Source organism: Rhinolophus ferrumequinum, chromosome 11 (assembly GCF_004115265.2).
Source record: "Rhinolophus ferrumequinum isolate MPI-CBG mRhiFer1 chromosome 11, mRhiFer1_v1.p, whole genome shotgun sequence".
NCBI classification, from domain to species: Eukaryota; Metazoa; Chordata; class Mammalia; order Chiroptera; family Rhinolophidae; genus Rhinolophus; species Rhinolophus ferrumequinum.
Window position 1 is genome coordinate 37,420,767 of NC_046294.1, and position 21,110 is coordinate 37,441,876.

Here is a 21,110-nt window from a genome sequence, read left to right on the forward strand (position 1 = left end):
ACCTGGTGTCTGGCACCTGAAAGGCATGTGATTTAAAAAGACTGGACTGAACGAATACTGACACATTTACATATAACATGGAATGAAACGATAAATGTGAGAGCACTCGTCAGTAGCAGAGTGCCAAATAGGTATTAACATTATCGTTACTATACTCTAAGTCTCTTAATTTTCAAATACAGACATAGAGATTCAAAGGGATTAGGGACTAGCACTCCCGTTTCTTCACCATATTACCTTTCTTGTGTTACTGAGTCCTGGAGCCTGAAATGCTTATTATAATAAATACAATAATATCTAAGTGTGGCCTTTACAGTGTAAGAAAACATTGTGCCTCTCTTATCTCATTTTATTTTTCACAATGACCTTATGGGGTGGGTAGTATAGTTTTGTCACCCTCATGGTAGAATAATTATGGTTCTTGCAGGTAAAATGACTTACCCACAGCCATGTAGCTATTAGTCAGCAGAGCTAAGACTAGAATCCAGGTGGTCTGACAAAGAACTCGCTGCTCTTGTTTGTGAACGCACAGTTGGAATATTTGCTGAACTGTGGGAGTCTAAATGAATCTTCCGAATGGTGAGAGGGAAATCTTCCTCATTGAAATGTGCACATTAGGAATGATACAGCAGCCTGTTCTCATTTTGAGTCAGGATGCCTCTTTCCCGGGCCGGAGGTTTTCAGCCCAAATCAGTGGTAGCACCGTGGAAGAGAGATGTGAACCATTTTCAGCGCGTGAACGTGATTGTTGTGAGAGGACCAAAAAAAGCATCAGTAAATAATAGTCTGGCTCGCGAAGTGGCTCACCTATCATCCACTTCTGAGTTTTGTTTGAAAGCATTTGTTTGCTATTCTTAGCATCATGAGGGACAGAGATGATTATGTCACAGGCCCTGCTCTTATGGAGTTTATACTCCAGCAAAGGGAGCTTATTTCTTAGCTCATGAGCTAGAAATGGGCTGAATTAATAGTCCTCTGGTCCGGACAATACTGGATAGAATTTTTATCAGAAAAGCTCCAAAGCGAAAGACAGGGGTTTTCTATATCCTAAAAAATGACTGAGTTAAATTTTTTTCATAGACAGACTTGGGAATATTTTCAAAACTCAAATCATGTGCATATGCACTGCATACAAATGGACACGTGGTGTGACCTTGACTGTCGGCTGGTTTCCCCTGTCCTGTCTGGCTATGAGAAGTGTGTGCATGCACGCACGCATTCACACTCACCCACATGCTATGAAATGCTGATACCAGGATACAAACAAGTGGATCATGTTAAACTTGACCACAGAGCAGAAAGCTAGCAGTCAGCGAGCAATTGCTTTCTTTTTGTTTAGAATTAGAAAAGCTTATCCTAAAGCATTCATTTTAACCTCTAGTAAAATTCACGGTATGAAGAAAAATTAGTCCGTTTAATTTTGGTTTTCCCCCACTGTGTTGCACGGGATATAATGAAAGTAAATAGCGATTATCACTTTATTTGAAGCTTTGTACTTCTGTGAAAACCATTCCCACTCCGTGCAGCCTCACTATCAGGAAGACAGGAAGCTGAGAGCAGTGGGTGTCCGGGTTGGGGACAGGGAATGGGTTGTCATTCTCCTGGTAAATAACTGAGGCAGCATGATGAGTAGAATGCTTCATTAACCAGCCAGTGATTGGGGAACAGAGACTGTGGTGTATTCCTCCCACCCCCTCTCTCCTGCAGTGGACATGTGAACGCACAGATACACATGTCACTAAAGTACACATGTAGCCTCACAGATTTTTTTCTGCTAGGCCAGAAACAGCTTTCCTGAAGTCGCACACCGAATATAATGGCAGCCTGAACAGATATCTCTGTACCCTTCCTCACCCCCTGCTTCGCCACTACTACTCTCCCACTAATTGTTAAACATAGCCTGGACCGATAAATATGTATAGAGACACACAATTGGAATCTAGGAACCTTCATCTGTGAGGTGGGTTGACAGAGCCCACAGAAACTGCAGTGCTGGTTTATCCTCCAAGAGCTAAAAACCCAGCACAGCTTGGTGCCCTGGATATCAGTGCTCCATGCACAGCACTGCAATTTTCTTACTGGCAAACATGCCCCTTTCTTGTTTGGAGAATGCAGCATTCTACGGGGGAGTGGGGAGTGGCAGTATTTTTTTATGATTCTCACTTCACAAGCCTTTAATAATGTGTCCTGTGTATGCAGATATCCTGTCCAGTCTCAACTCCCCTGCCCTGTTTGGGGATCAGGATACAGTGATGAAAGCCATTCAGGAGGCTCGGAAGATGCGAGAACAGATCCAGCGGGAGCAACAGCAGCAACAGCCACACGGTGTTGATGGGAAACTCTCCTCCATGAATAATATGGGGCTGAACAACTGCAGGAATGAAAAGGTAAAACTTGCTTCCCTCCTTCACTGGCTCTGCCACACCCATTGGCTCATCGCATCTGGCCCTTTCCAGGCTCTCAAGCATCAATCTACAGCCAAAGATTTGGGCTCTAGCTTGAGGGCTGTCTTGTATCACACTCAAGCATTACTGCTGATTGACAGATACACCCTTTCCCACTTAGTGTGGGTCGTATCCCAGGCACCCAGCCAGGCACCCAACCTACCTGCTTATTGTTGTCATTGTGTTCCATTGTAAAAGACTTAGAAATATCTTATAATAAAGGGGATTTATAAGGTTATTAGAATAAGAACAGAATATCAGTATATTAAAACAGAAGGAAGAAGCACATATTCTCCTGATGAAGGCTAATACATTACTATGACTCAACCCTGAGTTTATTACTAAGCTGCCTACCAGCCAGAGCCAAAAGCTAAAACAAAGCAGCGTACAAAATGTATTCATTGATTTTTTTGATTCAACAGATTATTCATCAAGTGCTTATTCTGTAACAGTCAGTTTTAGGCACCAGAGATACAACAGTGAACAAATCAGATACAAATCCATGGCTCCTGTAAAGCTGAGATTCTAAATAGGGGAACATAGACAATCAAGAACTAAATATGAAATACATCATGTAAAGTCAGTACTATTAGGAGGTGAATGAATGCCAGAAGAAAAGTAGAAGCAAGTTCAGGGCATAGGGAGTTATGGGTTGTTCTTTTGGATGGGGTGGTAAGCACTCTCTGAGAGAGACGCTGAGTAGAGGTGTGAATAAACTTGTGGTGCAGGCGTGTGAAGAGCATCTGGGAACCAGCAACGAGGAGGCCAGTGTGGCAACAGCAGTAAGAGCAAGGGGACAGCAGTGGGACAGGGCACGTTAGGCCTTGCAGGTCCTCGAAACTGCATTCTACTCTGAGTGTGTTGGGAATCCTAGGGCAGGATTTGTCTAGGCCATTGACATGGTATGATTTACACACAAGAGGATTCTTCTGCCTCATGTTTGACAACGAACTGTAGGAGGAACAATGGAAACAAGGAGGCAGACCAGTTGAGAGACTTCTGTAGTACACTGGGTGAAAAACTTCCAGTTCTCTGATGAATGACTGATCCTTGCCGTCCCTTGGCCTGTTGCTGCGTCACTCCAGTTCCTGCTTCCCTCTTCACGTGGCTGTCTTCTCTGTGTCCCTGTGGCTCCAAATCTCCCTCTTCTTAGAAGGACATTAGTCATTGGATTTAAGGTCCAACCTAATCCTGTATGACCTTATTTTAACTTGATTGTATCTGCAAAGAGCCTATTTCCAAATAAGGTCACATTTTCAGGCACCAAGGGCTAGGACTTCAAAATATCTTTTTGAGGGACACAATTCAACCTACTCCAGTGGGATACAGACAGAGCCATGGGGATGTTGGGTCAACCTCTTCTTCTTGATGGGTCTCCTATGCTCTTCAGCTGCATCAGGACACAGCTGCAGATAGGGGCCTGCGAAGGGCTTTGAGGGGACAGGAGTGTGATGGAACTCTCAAAGCATATCTGTGATCAAGGTCCTCACCAAGATTAGCAAGCTTACCACGCAAAGTGTGGGCTTCCCAAAGCTTAGTAAAGAATTTGGCTCACTTCTGACTACATCGAGTTACTGAGGTTAACATTAAAGATACATATATGTAATGCATAAAATTAATCATTATTGGACCCCCTGCCTTGATGGATCCTCTTGGCAGGAGGTTCAGATCATGTAGGAGAGAGACCATCTGGGCGAATGGTCGGTCTTTTGGTGCCTGTTGAGCCATAAACTTCTATAGACTTGGGAGTTGTCATGCACATGTCAGTCACTGGATCTGTTCCATCAGTCAAGTGCCTCATTCCCCATTAAGTGCTCCATCCTTGGCAGTGGGCTCACCAGGAAGAGCCCTTCTTTAAGACCTGCCTGAATAGGTAGCCACATATAGAGTGATATTTCAGGACCACAAGAGAAGAAAAGCCTTGCTGCAAACCTTTTCTACCACTCCGATATTAGAGATAAACCTAGAGTTGTTCTTTTGACCTAAGAGACAGTCTTCTGCTCAGTGAGAACACCATGAAATAATAACATATTTAATCCTCATGTAAATAACTTTATAAGATCCTTTTTGGGGACCTGGGTAGGTAACCAAGTTTCGGCATGGGGTTACCAAGTGGGGAATTGGGTTTAAAAACAGGAGAATGGATACATGCACGAGGGACCATCTCCTACTTTACAGTTTTGTCAAGGGTTAATCCTAAAATTCATTTGAGAAGCATGTCAGTGATATGTTTGAGTCTTTTTTATTTATTAATTTTCAAATGAAAGTAATATATGCTTACTGAAAATTCTAATAATACAGAAAGATACAAGGTGAAAAGCTAATTACCCTCCTCACCCCATTAAATACCATTAATGATTCAGAAATTTTCTTTGAGTAGTAACAACCCATAGTGATTCAGAAATTTCCTTTGCATATATGAGAAAGTATTAATGAGTTTAAAAATATGTATTCTCACTTGGAGTAGTAGTCACTGCATTGTCACTTACCCAGCTGTGTAATGTTTGGCAAGTTGATTAACCTCTCTGAATCTCAGTTTCTTCATCTGTAATTCACTGTTTCCCTGAAAATAAGACCTAGAGGACAATCAGCTCTAATACATCTTTTGGAGCAAAAAATAATATAAGACCAGGTCTTATATATAGTAAAATAAGACTGGGTCTTATATTAATTTTTGCTCCAAAAGATGCACTAGAGTGATTGTCCGGCTAGGTCTTATTTTCGGGGAAATACAGTATGAGGGTAGTAATCTGGGTTACAATGTAACAAGGTTATGTAAATATTACCTAGTGCAGCTCCTGGTTCAGAGTAAGCACTTTCTTATCTTATGTTTCCCATACCTTTTAAACTTAGTCATAAGTTTATATATGTGAATATGTGGGACAGACATACTACTTTTTGTCACTGATATGAGATCCTCAAACAATAAGGGGAGGGTAAGCAGAAGGAAATAGTAGATTTTTCAGATGTTGCCATATTGGCCAACTCACATAGTTAAACGCCTTTGCAACTGTTTCAAGAGTTGATACACAAAGCTGTGAAATGTCACATTAATTAGGTTAGATCAGGGTTTCTCCACCTCAGCCTTATTGACATTTTGGGCCTGATAATTCTTTGTTGTGGGGTCACTAGTCTGGCCTCTACGCAGTAGATGGCAGGGGCATGCCCCTTTTGTGACAGCGCAGAATGTCTCCAGACATTGCCAGCTGTCCTCCAGTGAGGGAGGGAGGACAAAATGGCAAACCACTCGGCTAAATGAAATATATTTAGAATTAATACATTTCAGAAACTTCATTCCACACACACAAAAAAAACAAATTATTTCATTTAAATAGCTCTACTCATCGTTAAATTACGAAAAATCATTTGCCTTGGATGAATGTTAGAAATGACATAGTTCTTTGAAAAAGGCAGCTAGAAATTTTTGTTTGAAATTATCAAAGATTTGAAATTAACATAGAGAATATTTAAAACAATGTGTCTATATGCCATTTAGTTTGGAGGGAAATGAGAAATGCATTCAGTATTGTTGCGGTAACTCTTACTTTTCAGTGAAGGCCCTCTGTCACATGAGGCAGGCCTGGCATAGCATCATCCCGCTCTGTGTGCACAACACCTAGTAGGACATGGGTACTGGGCATACCTGGCTTCCAGCAGTGAATGTCTCTGACACCGTGACACTAAATTGCTGAATTTGTATGATCGGTTGGAGTTGAAGTTCAAACTTAAGGCACTATTAACTTCAAATACTACAGGTTAATTTTAAGTAGTTCTCATTGACTTTTCTTCACTCATTTGGGAGGAAGAAGTCTGAGGTTCTGAAATATTAACACCTGACTTTGCATTATAAGAAAAGGGAGCTAGATGAGAGACTAGGTTAAGATGGAAAATAATGATAATAGATGAAGACTTGACCTAAAACATGTCATGCTGAATATAACTGAGCCGCTGAAGGTAAGTGGCAAAGTGGTTTCTACAGAACCAGAAAAACCCTGGTTCCCCAGTTCGACGGAGTTGTTTGTTGTCTCAGTACATGACCCAGTAGGTGGAATATGGAGCACTGGAAAAGTCCGTTATATTCAGGGATGTTGTGTTCATAGGTCTCCTTAATGTGATCTCGACCTCCCCAATTGTGTCACTGTTTTGAACATTTGTTTTGTGGTTTCGTACGCTTTGTTTAGTTTCTAGAGCTGATATTTAGTCTTGCTTATTAGGCTAGTTAAGCCAGAAGAGTAAAATTGGAACAATGTTAAAGGGCTCCTGTGATAGTAGCTTTGGCTCAGTTATAATCACAATATCCATCTTAATTTTATGAGGTTCCTTACGACACTACTTTTTCTTCTTAGGTCAAAGTGGGTAAATATATCATATGCAATAAAATTGATAAAATGAATTGGGGCAAATTCAGTTTAACTGTCTTCAAAATTGTCCACTTTGGATTTATCTCAGTTTCCTTAAGTACAAAGATCCATAAATTAGATTTATGAATTTGTTCTTATAACCTGTAATACAGTTTTAGAGAATTTTTCACAGTGTTGCTGTCATAAAACCTTATAATTTATTAAGCATACCTAAGTCATTCTCTTATTTGGAACATTCTTTACGAAAGAGTGTGCCAGAGATTTGGGTTCCCTGAGAAGCAAATGAGGAGATGGAGATTAGCAAGCAGGTTTATTGGGGAGTTTCCTTTCTGACTGCCATCTCTGGAAGAGAAAGGACACTGCAGTGCAGTCTCAACCAAGACCTCAGCCAACCCCATAGGAAGCTTCGAGGTTGTCACGGCCATTCGGAATTTCCCCCAGTTGGGTGGAGAGGGTGAGCTTTTCTACACTTGCGTCAACCATTTGATAGATGAGGGCTACCTTGGGAAGAGGACATGACCTTGGGTGAGGGTAATCTCTTCAGCTGGTGCAATGCCAAAGAGGGCCAATAGCTGAGGGTGAGGTACCAACCACGTTGCCTGCAGCTGAGGGAATAAAGCTTTCAGTTCTGAAGGGGAATCTGGGCAATCCGTCACAATGTCCACTGTAGAGTGTTTTCGTGACATTTAGTAACATTGGACGTGTATATAAAACATGCTTTGTATGTATCATAAATGTGGGCAAACATTCACTGCACAGGTGCTTGCGTCTTTAACACGTATGAAATTGCATATATGTCCATATGAATACATGTTTACCCGTAGCGTATTTCGCTTTATTGGGTAAACCCCTATTTTGGTGCTTTAAAATGAAACATTATTAACTTGATCAGCCATAGCAGCACCAATGGAGCTGTTCTGGTTGGCTGTGTCATGGGATAGTTAGGGTCTGTTAAATATATAGATTGTAGGAACAACAGACTGTGACGGCACCTTAGGAGCTGTTCTGCTCCATCATTTCAACATAGCTTCTGTGCATGGATCGTGAGTATCCTGCCAGCAGAAGTCTTAAGTCGTTGCCCTGGCTTTTAACTTTCACACCAACACCAGCCATCTCCACCCACCCCTTACGTAGTACCAGTGCAATTAAGTCGTATGATAGGCTAATTGCTTACCGAATTTTGTTGTGTAGACATTTCTAAGACAGAATTTTAGTCATGACCACCCACAGCAGAATTTTAAGTAGGAAACTTCTAGATGTCCTTCGTGCTAAGCTAGAAGAAAGGCAAAGCAGGGTTAGACTTCTTTGTGTTAAAATGTGTCCTGTAAGTTTTCTGACCTTCTTGATGTTCGAATGCTGACATACTGATCGGTTAGAGCACTTACCTGCATGGATATGATGTGACTTGGGAATCTGGGTATTTTGCTCATCTTAATAATCTTGAGGAACCAGTAGGTTGATTACCTGCTGATCAGAGTTGCTCGTAAATAGGCAGATCGCACACATACATGCACGTAGCCTGAATTGCTGTCACCCTTATCTTCGGAGAATCTCTTTAAGAAAAATGCTTGACCTCAGTGGGAGTCACGGTGACCTACTGTGGACACTGTTATCACACTCTGCCTGCCTCTGAGGTATAGTCATGGGATTAAAACTGCAGAGGGAAAGAATTGGGAGGGGGGAGGGTGCATTCTAATTGGTCTGGTCTGATTACTTCAATTCACAGATGGGAAAACTGAGACCCTAGTGAAAGAAAAGGACTTACCGGTGCTCACATAGTGCTTTCATGACAGAGCAGGAATTAAATCTCACCTTCCCTGATTCTTAGTCAATACTATTTCTATTTGTAAAATAGTCCTTTATTTTTATGAGATCAGTAAGCCTCTTACATACAGAAGCAACGTTTAACACTGGCAGTTGCAACCCTTCGATGGAATAGGGCAGGGTAAAGATCAACACTGTGCAGCAGCGAAACACTGAGCCCCTGCTTCAGGGTAAAGATCAACACTGTGCAGCAGCGAAACACTGAGCCCCCTGCTTCCTGTATACAGATACTTGTCTCTTCCTGTAGACTTGCTTTATTCTTCTGTCTGGGGAGGACATTCTTCTCTGCCGTGATGTCCATTGGTTCTGGCTCTGGTCAGATACCAGTCAGGAGACAAAAGATTGGATGATGCTAGTATAGACCGAGAGACAGAGGTGGTGGCTAGAGCAGCAGCAGGAATGGAATTCGAGGTTTCGTGGTTTATTGGACACAGCTTGAGTTTTGGAGGAGATTAATCCTGGGCCTCAGTTTCCAGGGTTAATCTTGGAAGTAGCCTGTGCTGTTTTCTGGTATTTAAGTTACTTAACCTCTGTAATCTCGACGAGCATATCAATAAAATAGAGATAATTATCCTTCCTTGAAGGATTGTTTTGAGAAAAAACATATGTAGAGCATGTATCGGGCACAGGAGATGCGCCATTATACATATACATATATACATTATATATACACACACATATATTTACATACATATGTATGTATGTATATGTATATATGTATATATATGTGTGTGTGTGTGTATATACATATATGTGTGTGTGTGTATATATGTATATATATTAGGTCCTTTTTCTCTTGAAGACTTCAGACAGGTTGTCAAATCTGTTGTTAATTTTGTTAAGTTTTCACTCTCTGATACTCTCTGATAATGAATGGGTTAACCTATTCCTTCTTGGAGCCAAAATGTCTTAAGATAGAGTAGAATGTTAGTAAAAAGGTTAGTGAAAAGCTAGTAGGTACCTTCTTACAAAATCAAGATAGCATTTTTCTTTTTCATTCTTTGAATAATTTATATATACCTGCTAGGATCTGGCCACAGCCAACATGATAATGGTCAAACTTGGTTATATTAGTGTGCTAGGAAACTTTTGTCCCTACTAATATACTTCCATATAGTTCCAGAAAGATCAGAATTTCAATCTATGATTTTTGAAAATACTTAACCTGATTTTTGACAACCCTATGCATTACTCTTGCCCAAATGATATATTTTTTTGAATCAAGTAAATAAGAAAACAATCCAATCACTGACTCTCATTGTAAATGTGTCCCTATTTATTCAAAAAAGCAGTTGTTCATTTTTTGCAAGTGTAGATTCTTGCTCTTCACCATACTTTATAAAAATACCAGAATAGTACATCAGTATTACACTGATGTAATACTGCCCCCTTTTATTGGAAATGAAACACATACTGGATGTCTTCTGCTTTCCTGTCCATTGCCACAGCTCCTTGTTATTTATACAATTGATTCAGATATTCATTGCTGCATGACAGGATAAGTTCAAACAGAAGATCAATATAGCCATACGACAATAAGTGAAAGACAATTGTGAGCAAATTATTTAGCAAAGTGTGTTTGGAGTGACTGAGTTTCTTACATAGCACACAGACTAGTGAGGTTTTGTTGTTTTCAAAGGAGTACACAGTACTGATTAATTAGAATGGTTGTTTTTGTCAGCATGTGACCAACATGTTCAGCTGCAATGCTTTTTTCTATGTCAACCTGTTCCCAAGAAAACAACAAGTTTTCCTCTGAGGGGTGTGGACACGTTAGACATTTTACAGTAGGGGGAAGAATTCTAATTTTAACGCCCTCAGTTGCAAAGCAGAGCAGTAGTTGGTTTTCAAAAAACATTTATGTCGCACTTTTCACATCATGACAAGAAATGTTTTTATAGTGCTTTTGTGTTTCAAAAATATTATCACATATATTATCTCTCTTGAACCTTTCCAAGTTCAGGAATGTAGTAATACTACCCTTGTTTTGGAGATTAGGAAACTAAGACAAGCTCCAGATCACTTTTTTCCAGCATTCCCTCTCTTCCTCATCTCATTTGTTCCCTACATCTCTGTGAGATTGACAGGGCAGTTTTACTTAAAATCTAAAAGAAGACATGGATCTGAACTTCAAACATCAATTTTAATGAAGTGAATGCTAAAATCATGAGATAAAGAAGCCTACCTAGATATATACATGCTTCATGCATGTTTCTTTGAAAGGGATAGCTATATTTTAACTTGTGATGATGTTTTTCCAAAAGAGTATACACAGATCAAAATACTATAAAATTAGAAAAAAAATGTAAGTTCTATTAATTTTAGATTTTACATTTGAACTAATAACATTGGGCAACTATGCAGTCCTGTGTATAGGCTCCTGGCTGAATGTAATCATTATGTTCCTTTTACTTCTGTTGTCAGGGCTACTTAGTTGGTTGCCTAGCTACTAGTTTAAGATCTAATTCATAAAAACAACAACAAACTTGTTTGTTCATTTCTTCTCTGCATGTTAAATGGAGAGAATGGTGAGAATTTATGTAAGTTTACAAGGTTCAAGATACTTCCTAGGGATATGGGTGGGGGAAAGAACAAATATAAGACTTTGAGGTTTTTTTTTTTTACAAGTGTCTTAAATCAAATGCTATGCCCAGTGGATGGATTTCCCAGTGCGAGGGTTAAAATTGGATACACAGTTAATAACTTTGCATAACAAGTTGTTGGTTTGGGCAAGTATGGAGCAAATTTACTAATAATGAGGATTTTACAGACCTAACTTCCCACTGTGGCAGGTACTTTTTAACCCTTAATCTTTCTAGATCTAATCTCTTAATCCTTCAAGATCAGCTGTTCATTAATGTTTGGGTCTCGGGGCCCTTTTCTACTCTTAAAAATTATTAAAAACCCCAAAGAGTTTTTATTTATGTGGGAGATATCTATCAATATTTATCATACGAGACAGTAAAACCAAAGAATTAAAAAAATATTTAGTTATTTGAAAATAACCATTATAAACCCATTAGATGTTAATATAAATAACATTTTTGAGTGTTAAGTATATTCTCCCCCCCCAAAAAAAAAATGGGAAGAAGAACAATTTTGTTACACGTTTTTCCAAATCTCTTGAATGTTCGGCTAAGTGGCAGACAGCTTGATTCTCATGGCTGCTTATGCATTCAGTCTGTTGCTGTCAAGGCCATGTAGTTTCTGGGAGATGCCACTGCACACTCATAAAAGAAAAGGAATGAAAAAGGCAACTAATGTGTTATTATGGCAACGTGTTTGGTCTAGTGTCTGCTCTGCAAGGGCTGTTGGGATTGAGGGGGGCGATGCTTGGCGCACGTGCTCATGTCTACGGCACAGAGGGGGAACACACACATGCAGGGTGCGTTTGAATTGCGTGCACCTTAACTCTAAGAACGACCTTCCCTGATCAAACATTGAAAACATTTAGAAATGGTTGCTTGTTTTACTCTATTTGAATTAAGGAGAAAAAATTAATTAAATTGTTCTCCTTAAATTTATACCTTATCTTCATGCATAAATAATTTTGGGTGGTTTGCAATGATACATACACTAAACAAGATAAAAACTAAATAGAGAGGAGATAGTGAGGGGAAAAATAAATAAAGGTAGGAAAATAAGGTAAATAAAATCAAGCTGGGATAAGTGCACAAAAATTCTTGTCATATATATTTCCATAATTGGTAGAGATGGTTATGAGCTTCCTGGTAACCAAGCAAAACGAAATGTTACAAGATTTCCACTATTGTGGGTAAGACAATTTCTCAGGAGAAACATGGGTTTTCCCCTATGAGTCCTCATGAAAGCTTGAGACATACTCTGGAATGTTTCTACCGTTTCAGCTCGAGAACTACGATAATTTTGCAGGGTTCTTTCTTAACAGACCTTGTCATTTATCTTTTAGATCCATCCATTTTTACCTAGCTTTCTTTGTCTTAGAGTAGTGTGACTGACAGTTCATTCTTCTTTATCCCAAGAACACACTTTTTTCAATCCCATTCCATTTTAACTAAGTACTTACTATATACAAAGCACAGTATTGAACAGGTGTAGTGAAATGGTAACCAGGGTTAAATCCTGGCTTTAGCGCTTATTAAATTAATATCTCAGAGCCTCAATTCCCTCATCTATAAAAATGTCAGGATTTGAGAATTAAATGATGCAATATTCAATCTCCAAGTAAATATATACATATTTGGACTTTGATAAATATTTCTCCCTTCCTCCGTCTCTCCCTCCTTCTTTTTTCTCTCTCTCTCCTCCCCCGTTCTTTCCCTTTCTCCCCTCCTTTCTTTGTTCCTAGGTTCCCCATTAACCTGATTAAGGTTGTGGATAAAAGCAAAATATTTGAAATCAGACTGCCCAAGTTTCTCTAAGAAATAGGAATATTCATAGTTTCTGAGCACAGTGGTTGTGGTGAAGATTTAGTAAAATAATCCATGTACCAGTGCCTGACATGTAATCAGTAGAAAGGCAGGTTGAAACAGATTATTGCTGTGGCTACTTTAGATTTATCTTTATAGATAATTGTGAGCCATTAAAGGTGTGTGTGGATGGGGCACATTTAATCTGAACCACATTTTAAGAAGAATATGGAGGATTAAAGAAAGAATCGGAGAGACCTTTAGAGAAATGTGGAAAAGTGAAAAGAATGTGTGTTTTGGAGTCAGACTGACCTGAATTTCGGATTCTGGTTCTATCATGGTAGCCTCTAACCTCTCTGAGCCTCAGTGTTCACATGCGTGATTAATAATACTTAGTTCCTTGGTTGTTGGGAAATTAATCAGGAAACTATTAAGCCAAGTTCCAGGACCAGGCCTTAAAAGAAATCCATGCCCTTCTCTTGTAGGATTTCCTAGAGCATTTCTACAGGTGAAGCTCCATTGGAAATTTAAATCTGCCTTAGATTATTTTGCATCCCTATCCTGACTGAGCTTAGAACCTGTCCTATGCTCATGGAGGCAGGCTTTTTCCAGTGGAGAGACAACCAATATGCAGAGGAAAGACATGTTACAAATTTAGTGTCAAGTGACTTTAAAGGTGTATCACCCCACATAAGAAAATTCATACAATATTCCTGAAGAATTCTCAACCTCCAAATTCGATCACTGCCCCCTACATGGCCACTCAGTGTACAAAACAATTAAAAAATACCTCAGTTGTAGGAAATTCAAAACACATGTTCTCAGGATTTTTTCACTTATTTTTAAAAATGCATTAAAGAAAGATATAGTTATGATTCTCAATTGCAACCAAAGATTAAGTTTGAAGTCATTTGATTGCAGAGAAGTTTTTAAAGGTAAGATCTAGATCGTTTAAATGACAAACCATATTTTTTAAAAAAATCTAGTAAAACTTGAACAAAGTTGGTTTCAGTTTAAAACACAGCCTTAGGAAGGCTGAGTAGATTCTCAACTATTTTCCTAAGTTTGCACAAAGCTTCTCGAGACAATACAAACTGCCTCCTGAGTCTGACAATCTGCCTGGATTCTCATTTTTAGACTTCTCAGAGAAATGTAAGCTACCAGTTGAAAACAATTATATTATTTTACTCTCTGCTTGCCTTTGGGGAATGGGATCTACCTGGATTTCTGGAACTATGTGTCTGTGTGTCTCTCCGAATGTGTGTCTGTCTATCTAGGTTTGTTTGTCTGTAAGTATGGGTCCATGTCTGTGTCTTGAAAGCTGTGTGGACTTTCTCCAGACGTGGGCACCCCATTTCACAGATGTTGGCTTCAGTACATCCTGAAGATTTTCCTCAGGGACCTTTGCCCTGGAAGTTAGGGATCTAATAATGTCTGCTCTGTCCTTGGATTGGGGACCCTACGAAAATCACTTAGTGGATTTCCATTCTTTTATAGAATCATAATACGTAATCGTATTGTAATTGTACATTGCTCCTAAGATGTTTATGGTGGTGACTCTGAAGTACCAGATGGTCTCAAAGTGCTAACTTCAGTCTTAGTGCTGCTTATATTGTTATAATTTTCTCCAGTAGTGATGCCAAGTGTGAAATTATGTTATATATGATTCCTTGACTAATCAGAATATTTGGTTAAATGGAACATTTCCCGGGCATACCTGGCACACAGTAGGCATGCAATATAATATTAGCTGATGTAAGTTGATGCCAGTAACAGAATTTTCTGTACTTATATTTTATGTGAAAGTTTAGTTCCTTACAGAGAAATTTTTTAAAGATTTGCTTAAGCCTTTTGTAGCAGTGGGTGAGGTAGATAATACTTTCACTCTTTCTTTTCCTAAGAGCTTTCTTTGCCAGTTGCTGTTTTAGGAACATAATAACAATAACTAAAAAATGTCAGTCTTCTTAATTGTTTAAAAAGCATTTTTTCAAGATCTATGATCACACTTAATCCCAATAGCCATACTTAGAGGCAGAATTTTTATCATTCCTCTTCTACACATGAGGATGAGGTTCAAAGAGCTCAGATCATTTGCTTACATTCACACAGGTAGTGTCAAAGATAAGGCTTTTCCAAGTGCTTGTTTTCAGACCTCACATTCTTTCCACAATAGCAGGCATACTTCACCTTCCTCCCCAGTACTAACCTCCGTCCACGTTCTGGTGAGCCCTGAATACAAGCTCAGATCACACATTAGCTCTGAGTCAGTGTGAGTGCTTATGTGTGTCTTTCTCATTGTGGGTGTAAATCTGTGTGCGAGACTGTCTGTCTGTCTGTCTGTGGGAGTCTTTCCTCCCTGTGCATAACTTTCTATCTCTGAGTCTGACTGACTGGCTTTACTTGCTTACCTGTGTACATGTGCATGTGTGTGCACGTGTGTGCGTGCATGTGTCTGTCCTGAGTCTATATCTGCCGGTGTGGATGTCTGCTGTGTGTCACCTGGCTGACTGTGTGCATCTGTGGTTGTGCCTGTGTATTTGTCAGTATCTCTATGTGTCTGTGTGTCTCTGAATGTGTGTCTGTCTATCTAGGTTTGTATGTCTGTAAGTAGGGGTCCATGTCTGTGTCTTTCTCTGAATCTCTGTGTCAGTATGTCTGTGGCTGTTGATGTAGGTATGTATGTGTCTGTATAACAGTGTACGTGTATCTGTCTGTAAGTTTCTTCATGTGTTATACTCTCTTCTCTTTGTTACGTATTAATACACTTTATTTTCATCATTTTCATTTTCAGTGTGTATGTCCAGGAGAGTATGTATGTGGGTATGGAGAGTGTATATGAAAACTCCATACATAGATGAACTTTATGCATTCTTTCAACAATTGTCTCCCTCTTAGCATTGTCTTATATCTAGTTGTCAAAAATGTGCCATTGGGAGCTCTCTGGAAGAAGTTCACTTTTAGCAAAGATCTAGTTTGCAAACTTTGACGTTTGCAACTAAGGTTAGAATTTCTCAAAGTGCTGTGTTATGGATGGAAGTGCTTCCTTTTATTTTTGGTGCAACCCTGATTTGCCCTTTTTATATTTTTATAAATGACATCAAAGGTATTGGTTCTGAAATAACACAGAGTATCTTGTAAAATGCACTGCTCAATAGCTTAATTCCCTGAACGATCTAGGCTGTGAGTCCTCTGTAGTTTTCAACAAAGAAGATCAGTCTAAAATCATTTTCCCCTATTGAGGGTCAATATAAAGTCTACTTAAAAAGAAATCATAAGTTTGGGGTCCTCTTGCCTATGTTGATATTAAAATATTAATATTAAAATTAGTTTCAATTTTCCCTTCTGTAAAATGAGGGCAAGAAGGCCAGCGTCTTCTCTAAACAAACATTTTAATGGACTCTTATATGTTAGAAGAATTTTGATGTCTCTTTTAACTATTCTGTTACTCTGCCTCACTGCTAATTTCTCCTTTGTCTTCTATTCTGGAGGCTGTTGATGAGTTTCCCACAGTCTCTCTCTCTCTCTCTCTCTCTCTCTCTCTCTCTCTCTCTCTCTCTCTCTCTCTCTCTCTCTCTCTCCCTCCCTCTCTTTCCTTACGTATGAGAGTGTATTTCTCGCCTTTCCTTTCCCTCCCCCTAACCTCCTTCTTATTCCCCCAACCATCTCTCTCCACACTCTCATCTCCTCCTCCACCCTTCTTCTTTCTTTTTTATTTTTCCCTTCTTTTCCTCCCTTATTCCCTCCTTCTTTGACTCTCACTGCAATCTTGCAGTCTGCTGCAGTTAGGGTGCAGTCTGTGACCACTGATGGAGATTTTTCTCCAAGCTCTTAGACTTACAGGGGACAGCTGCAGTCTCTGCGTTCTTCTATGCAGAGTTCTAGCGTGTGATGCCTGCATCTGCCTCGCCCACTGTGTTGTAGCTGGAGCTCCTGCATGTGCATCTTCAATGACAGGGCTTCTAAGACTTTGCAGAAGAATTAACCATGCATCAAGGAGGTAGCCAAACCTAGGTGGCCAGAGAGATAACCGGTACAAATTTATTCAGAATCTAAAGCTGATTTTATTTATTTAAATGGTAATTCAGTAAAGTCTTAGATCTGAATAGCTAGCTTCAGAAGTTAACTTTATAAAATAAATACTGATTTACAAGGCTTTGGAAGCCAGCTTGGGTCCCCATTTGCTTGATTTCATGACCTGTACCTAAAATTGAGTCAAGTCTCATAAGTTAAACTGTGCAAAAGAGTAGAAGGAATTCAGCTTGAGTTTTAAAGCTGGAGACCTGTCTTCTAGGTCTCTCTGACTCTTACTATCTGTGTGATCTCAGGAAAGTCTCTAGTCTTAACTGAGCCACAGTATGTTCAGTAAAATCAGGATGACTATACCTTACAAATGACTTCAGTGTGGAAAAGGACTTTACAATTTTTAAGATGCTGGTGGTCACCAAGGCAGAGTATGGGCCATTTTTATTGTGTGAGAAGCAGTGTAACCGAGTCCGTGACGTCTGCTGGGAAGGGAAGTGTTATACTGTGCTCTTCCTGCGTCCTATTTCATTGGAATGGGGTGGACTCGAAGGTGCCTTAGGCTGATAGCATAAATAAGTAGCATGTCATCACTTGTTTTTCTATACATAAAACAATTTTTTGTTTATCGTCTTTGTGGGTGGTGGTGGGCAGGAGAGGATGTAGAAAGGAAGTGAAGTCCATTTGAAGGAAATCAAGTCTGTTGTACCCAAGATCTCTGGAGTTTATAGGAAGCATTTATTTATTTTTTTCTCAGAGAATTAGCTGAGGACTAAGAATTAGTTAAATGTAGATGGGTTTACTGATTAGCACAATACAGCGAGATCACAAGCTATGTGAGTTAATGAATTTCACCTGCCTTGTACATGCGGGTTTTCCAAAATAATTTCTGTAAGCATATACTTTTAAAAGGTAACTTGAGATAAAAGTTATCTATGGGTGATGTTTGAGGGAATATTTAATACTGACTTATCTTCAAGTGAAACTATATCAAAGAATGAATCTTGCAGTCTAATCGGTTTATCCAGAAGGAAAAGTATGTGATTGTTTAGAACAGTGGACAATGAATTTTAAAACAACTTAAAGTGCAAAGGGTGAGTACTGTAAATATATTAGCTCGTCTTCAACGGAAAACCAATATTTCAAACCAAACAATACCTAAATAGATTATATTTATATTAAAACTTGTATGTTTATTTGGTCTGAGCCATCTAATAACCTGAGCCTTCATATCATATTACCGAAAAGAGAACACAATCCACAACTTGAAGTCTTATATAAATTACAAATTTTAATATGTTAGTCCTGATGCAGGCAAGATAGCTGGCCAGCCCTATTAGCATTTTTTTTTTTTTGCTATTTTTTTGGTCACTTTATCTATGGAAAACTAAAATTTTAATCGTCAATTTGAATATGAATTTTATGTAATCAGTGAAATGAAGATTTAGTCTTTTTTTAAGTTGTGCTCTCCTTTGTTTCAAATATATACAGTAGAGTTAAAAAAGAGGTATAATCTTATTTAAAACTTTTGTACCTTGCATATTGTTATCTACTTTTCTTGTCATTAATTGGTCTGAAAGTAGCATTAAAAATTCTCCAGAGATTTAAAAATTCTGCTAAATATAATGTTCACATGGCAGTTGTTTGTCCTACAAATAACTGTTTTTTTCCTTGAGACTGCAAATCCATTGTCGTTACTGGTCATCAGACCTTCTGGGACTGGGTGAATGATCTCTCTGCCTTGTGTCCTGCTCTGGTTAACCTCCCAGGTTTGTCTGCGTGCAGGCAGGTGATCGAGAGGGGCAAGGAGAGCAGTCTCCCCAGCATTAGAAATAAACATGCTTGTTGTTTGATGGTCCAATGAGAGAGTCCTTGGAGGTGTCGCTTTTATTACACTTAGAATTTTTAATTGTGGTGTAACCATCATCCCTCATTCTTCAGGTAAGACCATTTAGTTACATCAGAGCCCTTGCTTTTAGACCAGGAAATCAGATTCCAAATTTTAAAATATCTTCCTGTTTAATTCCCAAATTTGAATTATAAGACTAGCTTCTAGTTTGTTAACTAAATCATAAATTCAGCTCCATGCCTGTTACTATCTTGATATTTAAATTGTTGCTGAAACAAAAAGCCAAAGATCGAGTTCTGAGTTTTTGAAAAATAAAGTTGGTATAGCCTTTACCCTAACTCTAATACATTGACCTATAATACACTGACTGCATTTCAATGTCTAATTTCTGAAGGTGGAGATGGCAAACCTTTTATTTTTCTAATAGCATGACAACAAATGAAAAGCTCTACCCTAAATATACTTTAAATGGAAATATTTCAAGTTTGTGCCAGTTAAGGTCAGCTGGGAAATTGTTTTCTGTTTGTGGACTCAGTGGAAGGGAATAAAAGTACTTACACCCATCTGCCCTGTTTGCCAGCTCTCTGTTGACAAACGGCCGATACACCGATACGTGGCGCGCACCTACCTCATTTACATCACATGCATAATGTACTCTATCCGGGATATTAGCTTCTCGGGGTTGGCAGTGTCGCCTAACACACACAGTGATCAGCACATTTTTTGAGGCTGCAATAATCAGAGGAATGCAGCAGTGATGTGGGAACAGGGGAAATAACATGGCATAATGATGGACCCATCCTTGTTCCGTTGTCCTCCTTCTTAACCAGTTTGGTTTCCCTCGTTGCCTAACAAAAGGGTCATGAATTTAATAGAGTAGAACATGAAACTAGGTGCAAGAATAATGCATCTAGTCCTGAGCGCCACATTCAGAGAAAAAGGGGAAATAGTGACTACAGACGGAACAAACTGCCCTGAAAGCTTTGTGGATCTGTGCATATGTTTATGTAATCTTCAAAGAAGATATGCAGTCTTTTAAAAACGTGTCTAGCCTCATTTAATCTCAAGTAAGCATTTAGATACCAAAAAAAGTCAGAACAGGAAATTAAGTAAATCTTCAAAAATATGCAAAACATAAGTTTCTAATAAAATATTGTCTGCTATATTAATAGTATGCTGTTTACAAAATTTATTCTTAGCATATTAACCTCTTTGTGGTTTTCACACATTTACTGGAAGATAATAATCTCATAGCAGTTTTCACCCATTTGTTCCAGATTTGAGCATGAGTTCAATCCTGCAAGTATTTTACAAAGCACTTTGCATGTTCCTGTTCTGTAACAGTTTGCTGTATTCCCAAATAACTCTTACACATGAGTTCAATAAATAATTGGAGGCCCAGATGTTGGAAACGGATATAGCAGATACACTGTAGCTGTATTTTAAATACAGCTACTTTCCCTTTGTCCTCTCATCAACTTCACAGCGTTGCACCCTGCCATTTGCAGTTCTCTTCTAATTAAACCTAGATGAGCATTTGGCGTGTACGTGTTCCCACACGTGCCCCTCTCCGCTGCAGCATGTGGAGGCATCCTGTGTTATTGTTGCTGACTTGAGACATTCCAGGGAGGAATTTTACTTCTTCAAACTGCACTATAGCATCCTTTGTCCCTTCAGTTCACCTCCCCATAAGGAAATTGCTCATATTGAGGCATGATTTACCACTTCTCATAGCAAATAACTAGCAATTCGGTGTAAGCTGTCTTCTTTAAAACTGAGCCTCACTCGTTTCTGCATCCCTCTATAGCACCACTAAAGCAGGCTCGTGTTCAATGGTTGATAAAAGACATTTTAAAAAATATTAGGTAGCAGTAAAAAAACAAAGACCATTCTTGCACGTCGTTTTAAAATACAGCTGCCTAATTTTCAGGAACTGAAAGACACATGAGGAAAATTCTAATTTTATTTACAACAGCTTTAGGTTATTAAATTTAACTTTCTGTTGCTCTAGACATCTCTCTCGTCCTGTGCAGTTTTTCATTGTACAGGTAAAACTGATTCTTTCTAACCTATATGTTTCTCCCTCTTTGAAATAATTACACTAATTCCTGAAAAAATGCCATGGCATGATCAGAGAAAAGTTGTTGTTTTATTTTTTTAAGAGATAGAAGAATATTATGGCTACATTTGGGAATTTTTAATTTGTATCTTATTTAGTCTAGTG

The 21,110-nt window shown here is 38.9% G+C and overlaps 1 protein-coding gene across 9 annotated transcripts in view; it reads left to right on the forward strand.

Annotated features, from left to right (window-relative positions):
- The window catches only part of SOX6 (SRY-box transcription factor 6), a 596,148-nt gene that overhangs the window by 518,531 nt on the left and 56,507 nt on the right, over window positions 1-21,110 (forward strand). For all 9 annotated transcript variants that reach the window (XM_033119777.1, XM_033119776.1, XM_033119779.1 and 6 more), the window contains one exon: window positions 2,200-2,387. In XM_033119777.1, the coding sequence (XP_032975668.1) occupies window positions 2,200-2,387 (188 nt within the window). The remainder of the gene's footprint in view (window positions 1-2,199; window positions 2,388-21,110) is intronic.